Raw genomic sequence first — 18699 nt, forward strand, 5'->3', positions numbered from 1 at the left:
GCAGTGGCTCACACCTGTAGTCCTAGCACTTTGGGAGGCCAAGGTGGGAGGATCAGTTGAGATTAGGAGTTCAAGAGCAGCCTGGCCAACATGGTGAAACCCCGTCTCTACTAAAAATACAAAAAATAGCTGGGCATCGGGGCAGGTGCCTGTAATCCCATGTACTCGGGAGGCTGAGGCAGGAGAATCGCTTGAACCCAGGAGGCAGAGGTTGCAGTGAGCCGACATCACAACACTGCACTCCAGTCTGGGTGACACAGCAAGAGTTTACCTCAAAATAATAATAATAAAATAGGAATAAACGTAATTACTCAGTAGCTCACTAACGATGAATTATCAGCATCCAGGGTCCCTGCGCGTGGCTGCTGCATTCACCACGGCGCAGGAATTCGCACGCAGCTTCCCCGCCAGGCGAGTCCCTAGCACGGCTCGGATTCATCTGGAGCACAGGTCACCACCTGCCTGCACAGAAGCACTGTCCCCTCTGCTCTTGCGAAAGATACCTTCCCCAACGATGCTGTTGTCACCAAGAATTTGCTCAGAGCTGCAAGCCATTATCCTAAGAGAACCAGCACAGAAACAGAAAACCAAATACTGCATGTTCTGACTTATACCTGGAAGGTACACAGCGGGTACTCATGGACACAAAGATGGGAAGAGCAGAAACTCTTGACTGCTAGAAGGTAGGGGGAGGGAGGCAGGGGATGAAAAACCACCTGTTGGGTACCGTGGCCATTTCCTGGGTGACAGATTCACTCACAGCCCCACCCTCAGTCTCTAATGTGTATTCCTCTATTCCGTATGCCCCTTCAATGCCAGAAGCATACCCAGAGCTTAGCGCCCACTTACAAGTGAGAACGTGTATTTGCTTTTCTGTTCTTGAGTGACTCCATGTAGGATAATAACCTCCAGTTCTATCCAAGTTACTGCCAATGACACGATTCCATTCTTTTTAATGGCTTAGTATTCCATTCCATTTTCTTTATCCAGTACTCCACGGAGGGGTACTTAGGTTGATTCCGTATGTTTGCAATTGTGAGTTGTGCTGCAAGAAACAGACAGGTGCAGGTATTTTGTTTTGTATTGTTTTGTTTGATTATTTTATTTATTTATTTATTTTTGAGATGGAGTCTTGCTCTGTCACCCGGGCTGGAGTGCAGTGGTGCGATCTCGGCTTACTGCAACCTCCACCTCCTGGGTTCAAGCAATTCTGGGGTTTCTCCATGTTGCCCAGGCTGCTCTCGAACTCCTGACCTCAGGTGATCTGCCCGCCTTGGTCTCCCAAAGTGCTGGGATGACAGGCGTGAACCAGCATGCCTGGCCTGCAGGTGTCTTTTGGATATAAGGACTTCTTTTCCTTTGGGTAGATACCCAGGAGTGGGATTGCTGGATCGAACAAATGATCTGCTTTTAGTTCTTTGAGAGGAACATCCGTGCTGTTTTCTATACAGCTTGTATGAATTCACTTTCTTTCGGGGCACAGGAATTTAGGCAGTTCTGCCTGGGGGTCTCCTGTGGGGCTGCAGCTGGGGCTGACTTTATCTGAAGGCTTGACCAGGTTGGATGTCCAGGATAGCTTTCTCTGGTGGCGGGAAGCTGGTACGGCCTGTCACCTGGGCTTAGCTGGGAGGGCCAACAAGAACAGGTACCTGGGGCCTCTCCAGCATGTCAGGCTGAAGGTGCTCAGCCTTTTTAAACCAAAGCTGGCTCCTCCCGGACTCAGCATTCCCAAGAACCAAGCAGGGGCCACGTGACCTTACTGACCCGACTTTGGAAGTCACACAGTGTTTACACCACTGTGGCGTTCTACAAAAGAATTAACAAGAAAGTTAATGAGCATGGCCGAGATTCAAGGGAAGGGGCATAGACTCTAGCTCCCAAGGAGACGAGTGTCAAAAGAATTTGCAGGCCCGCTTTACAGCCCCCTGAAGCTGCCTTTCAAAACCATGCATGCATAAGCCAGGTGTTCATGATAAGCTCGTCTCTCCTAAGCTGGGAATGTATGACACTTCAGGCACGGATTGAGCTGTGTGTCCAGATTCTTCACATCAAATAAAATATGAGGAAAATGGCATCGTGAAAAAGATGTTTATAGTTCATCAAAATGCAAAGCTTCCCGTCCACCCACAGCAACCTATTCTGGTGTTTTTGTTTTTTTGTTGTTGGTTTTTGTTTGTTTGTTTTTGAGACAAAAATCAACTTAGGTTGATTCCGTATGTTTGCAGTTTGTGAGTTGTGCTGCAAGAAACAGACAGGTGCAGGTATGTTTTTTTGTTTCATTTTGTCTCACTCTTTCGCCCAGGCTGGAGTGCAGTGGTGTGATCTCGGCTCACTGCAACCTCTGCCTCCCAGGTTCAAGCGATTCTCCTGCCTCAGCCTCCCAAGTAGCTGGGATTACAGGCATGCATCACCATGCCCGGCTAATTTTGTATTTTTAGTAGAGACAAGGTTTCTCCATGTTGGCCAAGCTGGTCTCGAACTCCTGACCTGAACTGATCTGCCAGCTTCGCCCTCTGAAAGTGCTGGGAGGATTACAGGCATGACCCACCGGGCCGGGCTTTTTTTCTGGATAACTCCTGAGGTGAATTCTGACATACTTCTCAGAAGTGTTTTGTTAGATGGGCTTTGAGGACTGTAGGAGTGTTGAATGTTTAATACACGTGTGTCTTGTGACTGATTGATACTGGACCCTGATTGATATTGGATCCCTCCCAGTTGGTTTATACTACTGATGTTTTACAGGCACACGCTCAGGGAATAAATTGTCTGTATCCTGGAAGTTTTTTTGAAAGCTAGATATTCACGTAGGAGGGGGAAGCACTGAGTCTGGCTGGAAAGTGTGTGCAGGTGAGAAGCAAGGACTGCACCTGAACAGTCTGCTCATTTCTCCCTGAGGATTTCAGCAGGCCACAGGCCTGGAATGGCATGGCGGTGCCTCTCCCCTGCCACCATTCTCTGTGAGAGTGTGTCCAGAATTTATTCCTTCTTGTGGGTTCTTGGTCTCGCTGACTTCAAGAATGAAGCCGCAGACCCTCGCGCTGAGTGTTAGGGCTTTTAAAGATGGTGCGTCCCGAGTCTGTTCCTTCAGATGTTCAGATGTGCCTGGAGTTTCTTCCTTCTGGTGGGTTCGCAGACTCGCTGACTTCAGGAGTGAAGCTGCGGACCTTGGCAGTGAGTCTTACAGCTCATACAGGTAGTGCAGACCCAAAATGTGAGCAGCAGCAAGATTTATGGTGAAGAGTGAAACAACAAAGTTTCCACAACGTGGAAGGGGACGCAAGCTGGCGCAGGTGGCCAGCTTTTATTCCCTCATTTGGCCCCACCCACATCCTGCTGATTGGTCCATTTTACAGAGCGCTGATTGGTCCATTTTACAGAGCACTGATTGGTCCATTTTACAGAGCACTGATTGGTCCACTTTACAGAGCACTGATTGGTCCATTTTACAGACTGCTGAATGGTCCATTTTAGAGTGCTGATTGGTGCCTTTACAATTCTTTAGCTAGACAAAAGTTCTCCAAGTCTCCACTCGACCCAGGAAGTCCAGCTGGCTTCATGTCTCAAAAGCAGCAGATCTCCATCCACGTTTATTTTTTATTTCCCCCTTGCTGTACCCAAAGCTCTATAACCGCACTGTGGCGGCTACAGCCAGAATAAGACGTTGGTTTCTCCTCAAGGACCTCACAATTGTCAAGCCTCCACTGGGGCCAGGGACGTGTAGAGCCGCGGGACCCACTGCTGAGTCTTCCGTGGGCCCTCCGTGCAATGGGGCATCCAGTGCGGCCTGTGCATCCACAGTTTTGAAAGGCGGGTTGGACAGGCTGTAAAACAGGCCTGCAAATTCTTTTCACACTCGTCTCTTCGGGAGCTGGAGTCCCTGCTCCGTCTCTTGAATCTCGGCTGTCCTCATTAACTGTCTCGTAATTCCTAGAGTGGGGCAGTGGTGACAACTCTGTAGGAGTTCCAAAGTTGGGTCGATAAGGCCACGTGGCTCCTGCCTGGTTCTTTGGGAATGCTGAGCCCGCGAGGAGCCAGCTTTGGTTTTGAGTGTTCATAAAGTACAACTGGAAAGACTGTGTACACAAACACAGGCAGGTACACAAATGCACACACATCAAAAATTTATAGGGAAATGGGTCCCTGTACCGAGGCACAAATAACATACGGATATTACAGTACACACAGAAGCAAGCACATATACAAATGCATGTACCTCAAAAAATGTATACACCCACGGATACATCTCTACATACACAAACACATAGAGAAATGCGAGACCTACATATATGTATAGATAGCTCCATATAAAATACACACAAACACAAGCACGTGTACAAATGCATATGCATAGAAAAAGATGTACGCTATGCAGATGTACATATACATACACAAATACATAGAGAAATGCTAGACCTATAGATATATACATATCTCCATATAAAATACACACACGGCCGGGTGCAGTGTCTCACACCTGTAATCCCAGCACTTAGGGAGGCCGAGGTGGGCGGATCCCCTGAGGTCAGGAGTTTGAGAGCAGCCTGGCCAACATGGCAAAACCCCGTCTCTACTGAAAATACAGAAAAATTTAGCCAAGTGTGGTGGCGGGTGCCTGTAATCCCAGCTACTCGGGAGGCTAAGGCAGGAAAATTGCTTGAACCTGAGAGGCAGAGGTTGCAGTGAGGCGAGACTGCCTCATTGCACTCCAGCCTGGACTACAAGAGTGAAACTCCTTCTCAAAAAATAAATAAATACATATAAAATACACACACACACATACAAGCACATAAATGAATGCATGTACCTAGGAAAATGTATTCATGTACAGATACACGTATACATATACAAATATGTAGAGAAATGCTAGGCCTATATATGTGTAGATATCTCCATATAAAATACACACAAATACAAGCACATATACAAATACATGTACATATAAAAAATGTGTGCGCTTGCAGATGCATGTATACATGTACAAATACACAGAGAAATGCTAGACCTCTATATATCTGTGTGTAGATATAAAATACATACACACTAATACAAGCACATATACAAATGCATATGCATAGGAAAATATGTACACATGCAGATATACATATACAAATACATAGACAAATGCTAGACCTACATATATGTATAGATAGCTCCATATAAAATACACACAAGCACATATACAAATGCATATGCATAGAAAGATATGTACACATGCAGATGCAAACACATATATATACAAATACAGAAATAGATCTACAAATATCAATATAGCTCCATATTGAAATACATCTTTGAACACAAACGTGTCCATATGCAAATGGATAGGTGTGTGTGTGTATTAATCATACACCTCAAATGCATTTGCAAATGCAAACGTGCACAAATGCAAAAGCTATGGGATTCCACAGATGAATCAAAATGCATATTCATGTGTGCAATACACGTAGATGTTCCAATGTACAAATAATGACAAATGCTGTGTGTTTGTAGGTGTATGAACACATGCAAATACTTGCGATTGTACAATTCCAAATAGAAACATATAATATATACATACACTATATGCAGATACACATGCAAAGATGTAAATGTGTATGGACATGTATATACATGTGAATAAATGTGTACACATGCAAACTCATGCACATGTGCATACAACATATATGTAAAAGAAAATATGCACAAATTTATAGGCATTTGAAAATGAATCTATGCATGTAAAGACGTGAACACATATGTACATGCTAACATATATCTCTATAGGCATATATCTTTGAATTATGCATACATGCAGTTATATACCCAAGTGTATAGCTATATAAACACATTTACAAATGCGTATGCATATATGTATATGAATAGACGTGCCTGTATTTGCGTTACGTGTAGATAGATACAGAATTCCAGGTACATATATAACATGCCTATGTATACACATCTACGTTATCCATGTACATACAAATACATATCTACATTGGCATTAATATCCAAGCAAACTGGTCTGCTCTAAGTACAAGGCAGTATGGTTCGTGCGTGTTTCTAGGACAAGTCACCTTTGAGATCAGGCCTCCACAGCAAGGACTTCAGGGCAGGCGCTCAGCCGGGCTTGGCCTGACAGGGGTGGGGGTGTTCTGTGTCTGGCAGATAGAACGTGTCAAGCACAGAACCTGCGGTGATGATGATGTCTATAGAATGATGACCGACAGGGCTGCCCTGTGGTCTAGGGGTGAGGACAGGCCATGTTTATACTGAGGTCAGCATTTCTCAAAGGATACCTGAGCAGTTTGTTTGTGGGATACTCAGTGAAGAGGGGGTGCCATAGCAGCTATACTTGTCCAGAATTCTGGGGGGAGACAGGATCTCTGTTGCCCAGGCCGGGGTGCAGTAGCACAATCTCGGCTCACAGCAACCTCCACCTCTTGGGCTCAAACAATCCTCCCGCCTCAACCTCCCCGAGTAGCTGGGACTACAGGCACGCACCACCACACCCACTAATTTTTTGTATTTTTGGTAAAGATGGAGTTTCACTGTGGTGCACAGCCTGGTCTCGAACTCCTGACATCAAGCAGTCTGCCCTACTCACCTACCCAAAGCCTTGGATTACACGTATGAGCCACTGCACCCAGCCACCCAGAATAATTAATTGTCCAGGGGACTCCGTTTGGTGACTTGGATGATTCTCACTCTCTTGTATGTGTTGCTGTGTTATCATTGTGGTTATTATTTTTCTTTTCCTTTTTTTTTCTTTTTTTTGAGATGGAGTCTCGCTCTGTCACCAGGCTGGAGTGCAGTTGCATGATCTCAGCTCACTGCAACCTCCGCCTCCCAGGTTCAAGCGATTCTCCTGCCTCAGCCTCCTGAGTAGCTGGAACTACAGAACCCTGCCACCAAACCTGGCTAATTTTTGTATTTTTACTAGAGACAAGGGTTTCACCATGTTGGGCAGGCTGGTCTTGAAGTCCTGACCTCAGATGATCCGCCCGCCTTGGCCTCCCAAAGTGCTGGGATGACAGGCATGAACTTCTGACCTCAGGTGATCCACCCGCCTCAGCCTCCCAAAGTGCTGGGATGACAGGCGTGAGCCACCGCGCCCAGCCTGTGGTTATTATTTTTTAAACTCAAGGCACAGAGATGCAGAGACAGAAGGCAGGAAGGGACTTCAGTGATCTTCTAGAATCTTCTCCATCACACCTAAAGCAGGAAACAGAGGCCCAGGAGGAAGACATGGCCGCCACCTCTACACCCCACCCTCTGATGTCCTGGGCCATTTGCGCATCTGGGGAATCCATCTGTGAGATTTCTCCACTGTCTTCCCCAGTCTAACTCCTTCTGATATTCTCTTTTGTCCAGCTGGGGTGATGATGGTCCCTCAGAGGAAAACCAGAGATGGATTCGAAGAACATTTCGGCCTGAACTACCTAGGGCACTTCCTGCTGACCAACCTTCTCGTGGATACGCTGAAAGAGTCTGGGTCCCCTGGCCACAGCGCGAGGGTGGTCACCGTCTCCTCTGCCACCCATTACGTCGCTGAGCTGAACATGGACGACCTTCAGAGCAGGTGGGTGCACCCTGTGAATAATCATAACAGCATCTCAGGTGGGTTAAAGGTTATTCATCTCCCTCTGTCTGTGGGGTGTGGCGCTCCCTGCATCTGCTGGACGCTGGTGCTCTGGGGAGAGTGCTCCCTGCGTCTGCCGAGCACTGGTGCTCTGGGGACAGTGCTACCTGCGTCTGCTGGACACTGGTGCTCTGGGGAGAGTGCTCCCTGCGTCTGCCGAGCACTGGTGCTCTGGGGACAGTGCTCCCTGCGTCTGCCGAGCACTGGTGCTCTGGGGACAGTGCTCCCTGCGTCTGCCGAGCACTGGTGCTCTGGGGACAGTGCTCCCTGTGTCTGCCGAGCATTGTTGCTCTGGGGACAGTGCTCCCTGTGTCTGCTGGACCCTGGTGCTCTGGGGACAGTGCTCCCTGCGTCTGCCAAGCACTGGTGCTCTGGGGACAGTGCTCCCTGCGTCTGCTGGACACTGGTGCTCCCCGCATCTGCTGAGCATTGGTGCTCTTGGGACAGTGCTCCCTGCGTCTGCTGGACACTGGTGCTCTGGGGACAGTGCTCCCTGCGTCTGCTGGACACTGGTGCTCTGGGGACACTGCTCCCTATGTCTGCTAAGCACTGGTGCTCTGGGGACAGTGCTCCCTGCATCTGCTGAGCACTGGTGCTCTGGGGACAGTGCTCCCTGCGTCTACTGAGCACTGGTGCTTCCTCCATCTGCTGGGCACAGGTGCTCTGGCTATGGTGCTCCCTGGAGTCTGCTGGGCATGGGTGCTCTGGGCACAGTGCCCCCTGCATTTGCTGCACATTGGTGCTCAGGGCATAGTGCTCCCTGCGTGCGCTTGGCACAGGTGCTCTGGGTACAGTGCTCCCTGCATCTGCTGGGCATGGGTGCTCTGAGAACGGTGCTCCTTGCATCTCCTGAGCATTGTGCTCTGGGCACGGTGCTCCCTGTATGTGCTGAGCACAGGTGCTCTGGGTATGGTGCTCCCTGTGTCTGCTGGGCACAGGTGCTCTGGGCACACTGCTCTCTGTGTCTACTGGGCACACGTGCCCTGGAAATGGTGCTCCCTGGATCTGCTGGGCACAGATGTTCTGGGCACGATGCTCCCTGCATCTGCTGGGCATGGTCCTCTGGGAACAGTGCTCCCTGCATCTGGTGGGCACTGGTGCTCTGGGCACGGTGCTCCCTGAGTCTGCTGGGTAGAGGTGCTCTGGGCACGGTGCTCCCTGAGTCTGCTGGACACAGGTGCTCTGGGCACGGTGCTCCCTGTGTCTGCTGGGCACACGTGCTCTGGAAATGGTGCTCCCTGGATCTTCTGGGCACAGGTGCTCTGGGCATGGTGCTCCCTGCATATGCTAGGCACTGGTGCTCTGGGTGCGGTGCTCCCTGCATGTGCTGGGCATGGTCCTCTGGGAACAGTGCTCCCTGCATCTGCTGGGCACTGGTGCTCTGATTGCGGTGCTCCCTGCATCTGCTGGGCACTGGTGCTTTGGGCATGGTGCTCTCTGCGTCTGCTGGACACAGGTGCTCTGGGCACACTGCTACCTGTGTCTGCTGGGCACGTGTGCTCTGGAAATGGTGCTCCCTGCATCTGCTGGGCACAGGTGCTCCTGGCGCTGTGCTGTGGGATATGTACATCCCCAGCCATTTGCTGTCCTTGGGCAACTTAGCAATGTGCCATGGTATTGTTACTTCATTTTTTAGAAGGGACAAGAAACACAGAGGTCAGACATAGAAAAGGAAAATGCATCTATTTAAACCTTCTCTTGTGCCCCCATGGGAATGTCAGGCACTACATCTGCAGGCAGCATTGGTGTGGACTCCTGTCAACACGCAATGTACTGTCTGTCCATCAGCAGGTCTCTCTTGTGAATTCCTCCTAACCCCGCCTTAAGGATAAAAACGATTCCTCTGTGGGAATAATCATCTTAGTTTGTTTAAGCTGATATAAGAAAAAATCCAGCAGGCCGGGTGTGGTGGCTCACGCCTGTCATCCCAGCACTTTGGGAGGCTGAGGCAGGTAGATCACGAGGTCAGGAGATTGAGACCATCCTGACCAACATGGTGAAACCCCATCTCTATTAAAAATACAAAATTAGCCGGGCGTGGTGGTGGACGCCTGTCATCCCAGCTACTCGGGAGGCTGAGGCAGGAGAATCGCTTGAACCCGGGAGGCGGAGGTTGTGGTGAGCCAAGATCACGCCACTGCACTCCAGCCTGAGTAACAACAGCAAAACTCCGTCTCAAAAAAAAAAAAAAGAAAGAAAAATTCCATAGTTTGGGTGGCTTATAAATAACACACATTTATGTCTCACGGTTCTGGAGGCTGCAAGTCCGAGATCAAAGTGTGCCAGGGTCTGGCAAGAACCCGCTTCCTGGTTCACATATGGCACCTTCTCACTGTGTCGTCAGGCAGTGGAAGGGGCAAGGGAGCTCCCTGGGGTCCCCTTTATAAGGGCACTGATTCCATACTTGAGTCTCCCCCATCGTGACCTCATCACCTCCCAAGGGCCTCACCTCCTAACACCATCTCACAGGGGATGAGGATTTCCATGTAGGAATTTGGAGACAGACACAGTCAGAGCACACAGTCGGACTCGCCTATGAATTTCTCTGCAGCCCTAAGATCACAAAGCGTTAATGCCACACTCGGAAAGAACTGGCTGCTTGGTTGTGCCAGCATCAGATTTTGGGGCCAGCCTCTGTAATGTACAGCAGGGTGGGCGCCCTCCCCACCCCCAGGCCCTGGAGTACCCTCAGGACTACGAGGAGGGTGAGCCCAGGGACACAGGCCCTGCCAGCTCCTAACAGTTTGCATTTCCCTGCACAACGAGGGGCAGGATGTAACGAAGGGAGGGCCGTGGGGGCCTCCTAGGATACCTTGGCCCATCTGTTTTGTCGAATTGAGCTCCTGTGTCTGTGAGCCGCTCTGCTGAAGGGTGTGAGATGAGGGAGTCGGCCTCGATGGGATCCTGCATGAAGTGTGAACCCTGCCGGTTGTGGGAGGGAAGGAGCGAGGCTGGCCAGGACTTCATCTTCTCCGGGCAGCTGAGGAAGCACCGGGCTGTGCAGGGAAGGGCGGGTGAGAGGAATGCAGGGAGAGCAGGGCCTGTGGCCGGGAGGGGCTGCTTCTCCTTCATGGTGCCCTGAGGAAGCAAGGGCATGTGTGCGTGCCTGTGTGTACAGCTGAGATGTGTGTGCCAATGTGCACAGGTGAGGTGTGTACCAGTATGCACAGGTGAGGTGCATGCGTGCCCATATGCACAGGTGAGGTGTGTGTACCTGTGGGCACAGATGAGGTCTTTGTGCCCGTGGGCACACATGAGATGTGCATGCCCGTGTACACAGGTGAGGTGCGTGCCAGTGTGCACAGATAAGGTGCGTGAGTGCTCGTGTGCATAGGTGAGTCATGTGCGTGCCAGTGTGCACAGGTGACGTGTGTATGCTGGCTGGGGCATTTCCTGTTTTCACACCCATGCATGACAGCACCCAGAGGAAGAAATGCGTGTTTCTCAGGCTTCTTCTCAGCTCAGGGCTCACTGCAGGATTGTGTAGCCCTCCTGCCTCGGGCTCCATGCTGAAGGGTTTGCCTGGACCCACTGGCAAGAACAGCCCTGCCATGACTGGCTTGCCTAACTCCAGGCCTGAGGCTGGGCTGGGCGTGTGGGGGCCAGCCTTCCCTGATGCCCACTCGGGGCTCCACACACGGAGCCTGCTGTATGAGAGGGCCTGGGAGAAGGGAGGAGGGAACGAGGAGTCTTGGCACGGCCAGCAGCACTTGCTGCAGACACGACTCACTGAGCAAGGCAAGGCATGGGTTGGGGAACCTGGGGAATGTGAGCTGCTTGGCAGGCATTACCGCTCGCCAAAGACACACAGGAACACCCCTTCCTCGTACAGCACTGGTGGAGGGCCGCCTGTCTGTTATTCTGAGAGCTCACTTTGGGGTTGATACTGTTGATCAAAGCAATCTCTGTTTTATTTACTCTTTTTTTTTTTTTTTTTTTTTGAGATGGAGTGTCACTCTGTCTCCCAGGCTGGAGTGCAGTGGTGTGATCTCGGCTCACTGCAACCTCCGCCTCCCGGGTTCAAGCAATTCTTCTGCCTCAGACTCCCAAGCAGCTGGGACTACAGGCACCCGCCACCACATCCGGTTGATTTTTGTATTTTTAGTAGAGACATGATTTTGCCACGTTGGCCAGGCTGGTCTCGAACTCCTGACCTCAGGTAATCCTCCCATGTCGGCCTCCCAAAGTGCGTGGATTACAGGCATGAGCCACCGTGCCCGGCCACGATCTCTGTTTTGAATAATGAAGATAAGCAGATCACATCCAGAACAACCCCACCCGACAGAAATGACAGCTACTTCCTAGAGACTTTAGGTGCTACAGAGCAGATTCATGCGCTTAATAAGAATTGAGCCTTATTATCACCTAAGAAAGCTGAGGAAGCACATATTACCAAGTGCAATTAACAAGAGAGTTTTTATTCCTATAAAAACACATATTAAAGAAAGGCTTTGACGGTATTGCTTATATGCCATTAACTATTATTTTATTTTATTTTTTGAAAGAGACAAGTGTCACTCTGTTGCCCAGGCTGGAGTGCAGTGGTGCTATCTGGGCTCACTGCAACCTCCGCCTCCCGGGTTCCAATGATTCTCCCACCTCAGCCTCCCGAGTAGCTGGGATTACAGGCACGCACCACCACACCCAGCTAATTTTTGTATTTTTAGTAGAAACAGGGCTTCACCATGTTGGCCAGGCTGTAATCAAACTCCTGACCTCAAGTGATCTGCCTGCCTTGACCTCACAAAGTGCTGGGATTACAGGCATGAGCCACCCCACCCGACCACCATTAACTCTTATCTGAAGAGTTATGTCCACATCCTGACTCCAAATACGTATAACTGAGACCTAATTTAGAAATAGGTCTTTGCAGATGGAATTAAGTGAAGATGAGATGATTAGGGTAGACCCTTGATCCAATATGATGGGTGGCCTTACAAGAAGTAGAAAATGCCTGGGCACACTGGCTCATGCCTGTCATCCCAGCACTTTGGGAGGCCAAGGTGAGCGGATCACCTGAGGTCAGGAGTTCGAGACCAGCCTGACCAATATGATGAAACCCTGGCTCTAGTAAAAATACAAAAAATTAGCTGGACGTGGTACGGCGCGCCTGTAATCCCAGGTACTCGGGAGGCTGAGGCAGGAGAATTCCTTGAACCTGGGAGGTGGAGATTGCAGCGAGCCAAGATCGTGTCATCGCACTCCAGCCTGGGCAACAAGAGCGAAACTCTGTCTCAAAAAAAAAAAAAAAAGAAGTAGAAAATTTGGAGACAGAGACACAGAGAAGGCCACATGGAGATGGAGGCAGAGACTAGAGTGATGAGGCCATACACCCAGGGATGCCTGGAGCCCCCAGGAGCTGGGAGAGGCAGGAAGGACCCTCCCCTCCACCCTCACAGATACCCCAGAGTAACATTCAATCAAACATCTAGGCGCCCCATGATCCAGTCAGGTTAACACATAATATTAACTATTCTGACCCCACTCTACATATAAGAAGGGCCCTAAATGGAATGACAGGTGTTCTTGGAAAGAGACAGAAGAGGAGACACAGACACAGAGGAGAAGGCCACGTGGAGACGGAGGCAGAGACTGAAGTGATGCAGCCACAGGGTCAGGGATGCCCGGAGCCCCAGGAGCTGGGAGAGGCAGGAAGGACCCTCCCCTAGAGCCTCTGGAGGGAACTGGATACAATTGTAGTGGATTGAATGGTGGTTCACAGAAAGATCTGTCCACATCCCAAAGCCCAGAACCTAGAATGAGACCTTATTTGAAAATAAAGAACTTTGCAGGTGTAATTAGTTAGAGATCTAGAGATGGGATCATCCTGGAGTAGGGTAGGTCCTAAATCCACTGACAGGTGTCCTTCTAAGAGACAGAAGAGGAGACACAGACACAGAGGAGAAGGACATGTGGAGACGGAGGCAGAGACTGGAGTGATCTGACCACGGGGTCAGGGACGCCCCGAGCCCCCAGAAGCTGGGAAAGGCAGGAAGGGTTCCTGCCCTAGAAGACCGTCCAGAGAGAGCACGACCCTGTCCACTCCTGAATTTCAGACTTCTGGTCTCCAGAAGGTATCCATTCACTGGATGAATTTCTGTGACTTTGAACCATCCCGTCTGTGCTCATTTGTTTGGACAATCCCAGGAAAGTAATACAGATTGCAAAGCAGATCAAGGAACTTCAAAGTCAAAGCGCTTGAGAGCCAAAGCCAGCTCAGAGCCGGCTCTAACATTTTTTGTTTATTTATTTGTATTGTATTGTTTTTATTTTAATTTATTTTATATATCTATATATCTATATCTATATATATCTATCTATCTATCTATATCTATATCTATCTATATCTATCTATATATCTATATATCTATATCTATCTATCTATATATTTTTTTGAGACGGAGTCTTGCTCTGTCGCCCAGGCTGCAATGCAGTGGTGCGATCTCGGCTCACTGCAACCTCTACCTCCTGGGTTCAAGCGATTCTCCTGCCTCAGCCTCCTGAGTAGCTGGGATTACAGGCATGCGCCATCACGCCCAGATAATTTTTATATTTTTAGTAGAGACGGGGGTTCACCATGTCGGCCAGGATGATCTCCATCTCCTGACCTCGTGATCCTCTCGCCTCGGCCTCCCAAAATGCTGGGATTACAGGCGTGAGCCACCGCACCCAGCCACTTCCCCCTATTTTTTCGAGACTTACAATTCAACTTACACTGCTTTTCTTTTCCTGTTCTCCTCTTTTGCTTCACCAGTTTGATTATGTAAAATGAATATTGATGACAGGCATTCACCTGAGCCATGTTTCATTTCTGCATGATTCCTCTGCAGGGGATAATGAGAGTGTTAACAGATGCCTCCTCTGAGCTTTCTGGAAACTGTTCTTTGTTGACGGCACTGACTCTTTCCAAATAGGCCCCTTTTTCATCGTTCATAGCTTAGGAGTGATCTCTTAAAGGAGAGAACATTGCTTTGCTGGGGCTGCCATAATAAAATACCACGGAACTAGTGGCTTAAACAGCAGACATTGATCCTCCCACAGTCCTGGAGGCTGGAGGTCCCAGATCAAGGTGTGGGCGTGGCTGACTCCTCCTGAGGCCTCTCTCCTTGGGTTGTAGACACCGTCTTCTCCCTGTGTCCTCACAGGATCATGCCTCTGTGTGTGTCTGTGTCCTCATCTCCTCCTCTTATGAGGTGTCTTAGCCCATTTCAGGCTGCTATCACAGAATACCATAGACTGGGTAGATTATAAACAACAGACATTATTCTCTCACAGTCCTGGACGCTAGAAGTTTGAGATCCACGTATGGGCAGGGCTGGTTCCTCCTGAGGCCTCTCTCCTAGACTTGTAGACGCCGTCTTCTCCCTGTGTCCTCACAGGGTCATCCCTTTGTGTGTGTCTGTGTCCTCATCTCCTCTTCTTATGCAATGCCGTACTCCGTCTCAGGCTGCTATCACAGAATACCATAGACTGTGTAGCTTATAACAGCAGACATTGATTCTTCCACAGTCCTGGAGGCTGGGAGTCTGAGATCAAGGTGTGAGCAGGGCTGGTTCCTCCTCAGGCCTCTCTCCTGGGCTTGGAGATGTCATCATCGCCCTGTGTCCTCACTTGGTTGTCCCTCTGTGTGTGTCTGTGTCCTCATCTCCTCTTATAACGACCTCAGTCCTATTGGATCAGTACCTACCCTAGTGACCTCATTTTACCTGAATCGCATCTTTAAAGACCCCATCTCCGGCCGGGCATGGTGGCTCATGCCTGTAATCCCAGCACTTTGGGAGGCTGAGGCGGGTGGATCACCTGAGGTCAGGAGTTCAAGACCAGCCTGGACAACACGGTGAAACCCCGTCTCTACTTAAAAAATACAAAATTAGCCAAGCGCCATGGCAGGTGCCTATGACCCCAGCTACTGGGGAGGCTGAGGCAGGAGAATCGCTTGAACCCGGGAGGCGGAGGTTGCAGTGAGCCAAGATTGCACCATTGCACTCCAGCCTTGGTGACAAGACCGAAACTCTGTCTCAAAAAATAAATAAAAGGACCCTATCTCCAAATAAGGTCATCTTTCTGAGTTCCTCAGAGTTAGAACTTCAGAGGAATCTGGGGAGACATAATTCAGTCCATGAGATATGCCCAGGTCCCCTTGGTAGAATAGAACACGCCTCAGCCAGCGTCTTCTGTATTACCGTAGGAGGAGCCCCTAGATGACCAGATGGTGGTAGGACAGCCAGGTATTCCCAGTCAGGTGCAGTTGCCTGGATGTGTGTTCCCCGAATTATTGTGCATTGGGCCATCTGGCCGACGAACTTCAGCTTCCGTGGTTAGCTCCATCTCCATCTCCCTGATTTTTCTGTTCTTGTGTCACCCCTGCGTCACATATGACTGAAGTTCAGTAAATATATGGTGAGTGGGCCGGGCATGGTGGCTCACGCCTGTCATCCCAGCACTTCAGGAGGCCGAGGCAGGTGGATCACAAGGTCAGGAGTTCAAGACCAGACTGGCCAACATGGAGAAACCCCATCTCTACTAAAAATACAAAAATTAGCTGGGCGTGGGAGTGCACACCTGTAATCCCAGCTACTCGGAAGGCTGAGGCAGGAGAATTGCTTCAACTGGGACTTGAAAGGCGGAGGTTGCAGTGAGCCAAGATCGCACCACTGCACTCCAGCCTGGGCTGCAAAGCAAGATTCTGTCTTAAAAAAGAAAAATAAAAAAGAAATGAAGATGCTCCCATTCTCAGACCATCCTCCAGATCTCCTAAACCCGAAGTTTGGAGAACAGGGGTTGGCAAGGAGAAAGTCTTTGGGGAATTCTGATGCATGCTAAAATATGAGAACCACTTGAATTTAAAATATACTGCTTTTTTTTTGGATGAAATATGTGGTTCTTGGCTTTTGCCTGATATAATCATTGCCAGTAATTAGTGTTAATTGCCAAGATTGATTTACTGGCTTGGAAAATTAGTGTTCTTGTAAAGGAATAAATCACAGTGTTGTAACATATTCCAAAAATCCAAGAGTTTTTACACATGAGAGAACATGTCTCCTCAACTTGGCTGTACCGAATCATCCCCATGGTGAAATAAATTTCAATAGAAAGCACTTTGAGAGGCCGAGGCGGGCGTATCACCTGAGGTCAGGAGTTCGAGACCAGCCTGGTCAACATGGCGAAACCCCGTCTCTACTAAAAATACAAAAGTTAGCCAGGCATGGTGGCATGTGCCTGTAATCTCAGCTACTTTGGAGGCTGAAGCAGGAGAATTGTTTGAACCCGGGAGGTGGAGGTTGCAGTGGGCCAAGATCATGCTACTGCACTCCAGCCCAGCTTGCACTCCAGAGCAAGACTCCCTCTCAAAAAAAGAAAAAAAAGGGCAGGCACAGTGGCTTAAGTCTGTAATCCCGGCACTTCGGGAGGCTGAGAGGGGTGGATCGCAAGGTCAGGAGATCAAGACCATCCTGGCCAACATGGTGAAACCCCGTCTCTACTAAAATATAAAAAATTAGCCAGGCATGGTGGCATGTCCCTGTAGTCCCAGCTACTGGGGAGGCTGAGGCAGGAGAATTGCTTGAACCGGGGAGGTGGAGGTTGCAATGAGCCGAGATCGCACCACTGCACTCCAGCCTGGAGAGAAAAAAAAAAAAAAAAAAAAAAAGAGGGACACATACCTTCCAAAAATATTTTCTATTCTTTAAGATTTCTTTCCTGTGAGACCCTTAAATTTGTTTTGTTTTATTTTATTTTATTTTATTTTATTTGAGACAGAGTTTCGCTTTTGTCACCCAGGCATCCAGGCTGGAGTGCAGTGGTGCAGTCTCAGCTCACTACAACCTCTGCCTCGTGGGTTCAAGTGATTCTCCTGTCTCAGCCTCCCGGGTAGCTGGGACTACAGGCACCGCCACCATGCCCACCTAATTTTTGTATTTTTTTTTTTGTAGAGCTGGGTTTTCACCATGTTGGTCAGGCTGGTCTCGAACTCCTGACCTCGAATGATCTGCCCACTTTGACTTCCCAATGTGCTGGGATTACAGGCGTGACCCACCGTGCCTGGCCATGATAGATTCTCTACCTATTTAAGAAATTCTTTATTTCACTCTGACGTCCCTCAGTCATGGAGTTGTTATAGGCATGGGCGTGCCTCACTGTGAACATGGCTGTCTTGGTTTGAGTTTCTCAACTTATGTAACTTTGGGTGACTTCTTCATTATTTTATTCCTAACCATGAATTCACATCCCATGAAATCATCCAGTATAGACTAAGTTGTGTAACGTGTTTTGAGTGTGGTATCCCATCTCGATTCGGATTTCACTCAAGGTTTCACATGTTCCCCCTGTGTTCTGAGATATGTGGGACAGCTGACACACTCACTATGTGTCTATGAGCAAAAGTATCAGGGTATTTGGATGCAGCTGGAATTCACAAGATACCTGCAATGTCCTGTGTTGTTTTGGTTGTTTTCTCTTAGCGGAAAAAGTCAAAGACCTCTCTTTGAGATCGAGACCATCCAGGCCAATGTGGTAAAAACCCGTCTCTACTAAAAATACAAAAATTAGCTGGGTGTGGTGACGGGTGACTGTAGTCCCAGCTACTCAGGAGGCTGAGGCAGGAGAATCACTTGAACCCGGGAGGTGGAAGTTGCAGCAAGCCAAGATCATAGCACTGCACTCCAGCCCAGCCTGGGCAACAGAGCAAGACTCCCTCTCAAAAAAAAAAAAAAAAAAAAAGGGGGGGGGGTGGGGCAGGCACAGTGGCTCACACCTGTAATCCCACCACTATGGGAGGCCTAGGGGGCGGATCACAAGGTCAGGAGATCAAGACCATCCTGGCCAACGTGGTGAAACCCCACTGTACTCAAAATACCAAAATTAGCTGAGTGTGGTGGCGGGCACCTGTAGTCCCAGCTACTCGGAAGGCTAAGACAGGAGAATCACTTGAATCCGGGAGGCGGAGATTGCAGTGAGCCGAGATCGCACCACTGCACTCCACCCTAGCAACAGAGCGAGACCCTGTTTCAAAAAAAAAAAAAAAAAAAAAAAAAACCTCTCTTTATTCGCAGTATTTTCTGAGTTCCTGGTAGGCGGATCGT

General features: G+C 49.3%; 1 protein-coding gene across 3 annotated transcripts in view; it reads left to right on the forward strand.

Moving 5' to 3' along the window:
- Window positions 1-18699, forward strand: part of DHRSX (dehydrogenase/reductase X-linked) — a 296752-nt gene that overhangs the window by 243120 nt on the left and 34933 nt on the right. For all 3 annotated transcript variants that reach the window (XM_055107106.3, XM_055107105.2, XM_063602037.1), the window contains one exon: window positions 7351-7558. In XM_055107106.3, the coding sequence (XP_054963081.1) occupies window positions 7351-7558 (208 nt within the window). The remainder of the gene's footprint in view (window positions 1-7350; window positions 7559-18699) is intronic.

Source organism: Pan paniscus, chromosome Y (genome assembly GCF_029289425.2).
Source record: "Pan paniscus chromosome Y, NHGRI_mPanPan1-v2.0_pri, whole genome shotgun sequence".
Lineage (NCBI taxonomy): Eukaryota > Metazoa > Chordata > Mammalia > Primates > Hominidae > Pan > Pan paniscus.